At 45.2% G+C, this 3,298-nt stretch overlaps 1 protein-coding gene across 1 annotated transcript; it reads left to right on the top strand.

The window, feature by feature from the left end:
• The first annotated feature begins 658 nt into the window (after nucleotides 1-658).
• On the top strand, nucleotides 659-1,335 carry LOC128405969 (39S ribosomal protein L14, mitochondrial-like). The gene has a single exon (XM_053373026.1). It carries the CDS (start codon nucleotides 695-697, stop codon nucleotides 1,130-1,132), a length of 438 nt encoding a protein of 145 aa, XP_053229001.1. The 5' UTR covers nucleotides 659-694; the 3' UTR covers nucleotides 1,133-1,335.
• The last annotated feature ends 1,963 nt before the right edge of the window (nucleotides 1,336-3,298 follow it).

The following is a 3,298-nucleotide window of genomic DNA, read 5'->3' as shown; positions in this document are numbered from 1 at the left end:
CTTTGACAGCTAATTTGACAGCTGTCAAAATCTATAAACTCTTCCACAGGCTCTCTCCCCGATCGCTCCCGGGTTTTGGGGGAGGGGTAAATTCCGTTCTCTTATCCTCCAGCACAGTCACTTAAATTGGCCCAATATAAAGTTAATTGCTCTTTTCCACACACAAAAAAAGACATTCACACAACCTTAGTAATAAAATCCTTGCTTTACGATGTTTACAAGGCGGGTAGGTTGACTTCCTTTTTAGCACCTTGCCCGATCTTGCCGAATTCCCAGAAATAAATTTCCCTTTTAAGTCCAATTACCGTGTTACTCACGGGTCGTTGTTTTTAATCCAAATGTTCAAAAGAAGAAGTTAGCGCTCTCCATCCATGGCATGCGGCTTCACTCAGCAGGGGAAGCAGTCGAACTCTCAGCACCACACCTCCCTCCGTCCCCCGTTCCGAAGCCTTTAGAAAGGCTTCTTTGCGGGTCGGGGGGGCGCGTAAATGGTGCCCACCGAGTCACCAGGTCCACAGGCTTCAATGCCTGTGGTTTCTAAGGGTCCCCGCGTCGCCGCCGCGGCAGGACCCGACCCCTGTTGAGCAGATTCCCTCCGGAGCTCGGAGGGAATCCGCCATTAGACGATGGCGCCAACCCGGAAGTCCTAAGAAGCCTAGGCCCGAGGAGCCTGTTTTTTAAAACCAGAATCCTGATGGCGCTTTGGAAAAAGTACCCAGAGCTTTTTCTAGCCCAAATAAACAGAGCAACAAATCAGCGAAATTTCAGCATCAGCGGCGTGTGCAGTGCAATACAGAAGACGACCCGTGTGCGAGTTGTAGATAACAGCGCCTTGGGAAACACTCCGTACCACCGGCCTCCAAAATGCATCCATGTCTACAACAAGAACGGAGTGGGCAAAGTCGGCGACAAGATCCTTCTGGCTATCAAAGGGGAGAAGAAAAAGGCTTTAATTGTTGGCCACAAGATGCCGGGCCCTCGCATGACTCCCAGGTTTGATTCTAACAACGTGGTGCTCATTGAAGACAACGGGAACCCAGTAGGGACGAGAATCAAAACCCCAATTCCCTCTCTGCTGAGGAAGCGGCAAGAATTCTCAAAAGTGTTGGCCATTGCCCAGAACTTCGTGTGACAAATAAGGGAACATCCAGTTAAGTAGTACTGTCCCCCCCGCTTTAAACCCTTCTGAACCTAAATAAAACAGTAATAAGGGGAAGTTTCACATCGGCATATGGGTTGAAAACACGTCAAGATTTCTTTTTGAAAGCCATATTGTTGCCCTTTGCAGTGACAGTTGCGACATGATATGATTAAAGCTCAAGATTGTTAAAAAAAAAAAGAAGAAGCTGATAATCTGAGGCTTCCAGTTGGTCGCCCGGTAATGGCAGACAGGAGCTCTTTCGGCTGAAAGAGCCCCAGCGCAGTGAAGGAAGGGGAGACCACAAGAGCGACGTGGTGCCCTGAAAAAAACCTCAGATTGAGCACTCTGAGGACCTGGTGATCTGGTGGGTGCCTTTTGGCGACTCCCTCACTCCCCGGTAAGCTCGTAAAGAGCCCCGAGAGCAAGTGGGGTTGGAGACGCAGCACAGCGGAAATGATTGCTTCCTTCACAGCGCGAAGCTCTGAGTCTGGCAATCGTGAGCGGCCAATTCCTCCAAAACAAAGGACACAAAATTCGGAACTGTGAGTAAAGGACAAAGCTTAAATTAGATTACGTTTGGGAGAGAAAGGGATTTAAAAACGGAGGTCGATCCCTTTTGCTGAATTAAAGGAGAGCCGGTTACCGAGGATCGAAGCCCTAAGAGGGAAAGGACTGTTTGAAAGGACTGCAAGCTAATTTCAAAGCCCCCCTTCTGCAGGGTGAAGGGGGGGATTTTAAGCTCTAAAAACCCTGCGAGACTGTGTATTAATTTAAAGAAGCTCCTTCATTGTGAAGCGGACCTCCCGGTAGGGAAAGGCTAGACTCCACTGTGACATCCAGAATTGCCTTTTAAAGCAGCCTGTCTTTTAGGAGCTGGGAGGCTGCTGGCTCCCTGCAATTGACTTCTGTGAGACTGTGGTGGGAACCTGTTTTTCTTCTCTTCTCTGCTTACTGTGGGATTCACCTTGAAACTTCTGAGCAACTATGTGTGCTGATAAAACAGACAAGGGAGCAGTAAGATGAACCTCTAGAAGTGCAGCCTTTGAGGACACTGTAATGCAATTGTTGTCTGAAATTAAAGACAATACAAATCGTAACTCAGAGGGAATAGAAAAACTGAATAAAAAGTTTGAAGATTTGAGTGTGGAATTGAAAGAGGTGAAGACTGAGGTTACAAGTCATGAGACAAGGTTGACACAATTGGAGACAGTCAGAGTCACTGATTTGGAAAGACTACAGTATGAAAACTCAAATTTGATTGCATTTCTTCAGATGAAGGAACAGGAATCTCATCTAAGATTGAGAGGTGTCCCTCAACAGGAAGAAGATCGACTCAGGGAGTGGATGACAGATCAATTTGTGGCGTGGTGGGACTTGAAAAAAAGTAGACCTGTGGATAGAAAAGGCCTATAGATTTGGCCCCAAAAAAGATTCAAAAATTACCTATGACTGTATAGTGGTCCTCAGGACCAAAGAACAAAGAGACACCATTTTGGGGCTCCATTACAAAAAAGTTCTTAAAATACAGGACAAAGCCATCGTCCTTTTTAAAGAGATTCCTAGACACTTCCTGAGCCTGAGATCCAACTACACAGATTTGGCCAATATTTTGAGGAGGAAAAATATCATTTTCAGGTGGGAATTCCCAGATGGTCTCTCCTTCAAATTTGGAGGAAGAAAGCAAAGAATTAAGATGGTTGGAGAGAAAGACAGATTCCTGCAAAAGTATTCGGTTGAACTTGGATTGGAAAGCCCACAGCTGTCAGGGGGTGGGAGCAGTGACCCCTTAATTCATCACCATGGCTTTGAGAATCTATTCATGGCATGTAAATGATTTAAACTCTCCGCAGAAAAGGAGGCAGGTTTACCACGTTTTGGCAAAGCAGAATTTGGATGTAATCTGTTTACAGGAAACACATATTACAAGACTACATAGAAAAATCTTATTGAATAAGAAACTTGGTCAAGAATTTATTTCTTCAGATAAGGTGAAAAAAGAGGAGTGGTTTTCTATGTTAAAGAAAAATGGAATCCCAAATTGATTTTTAAAGACAAGGAGGGACGATACATTGCAGTGGAAATTACAGCAGAAGGTGAAAAATATTTGTTACTGGGAATCTATGCACCTAATGATGGCAAACAGAATTCTTTAAGAAC

This window comes from Podarcis raffonei, chromosome W, assembly GCF_027172205.1.
Source record: "Podarcis raffonei isolate rPodRaf1 chromosome W, rPodRaf1.pri, whole genome shotgun sequence".
Taxonomy (NCBI): Eukaryota; Metazoa; Chordata; class Lepidosauria; order Squamata; family Lacertidae; genus Podarcis; species Podarcis raffonei.
This window is presented reverse-complemented; position numbering and strand designations above follow the sequence as displayed.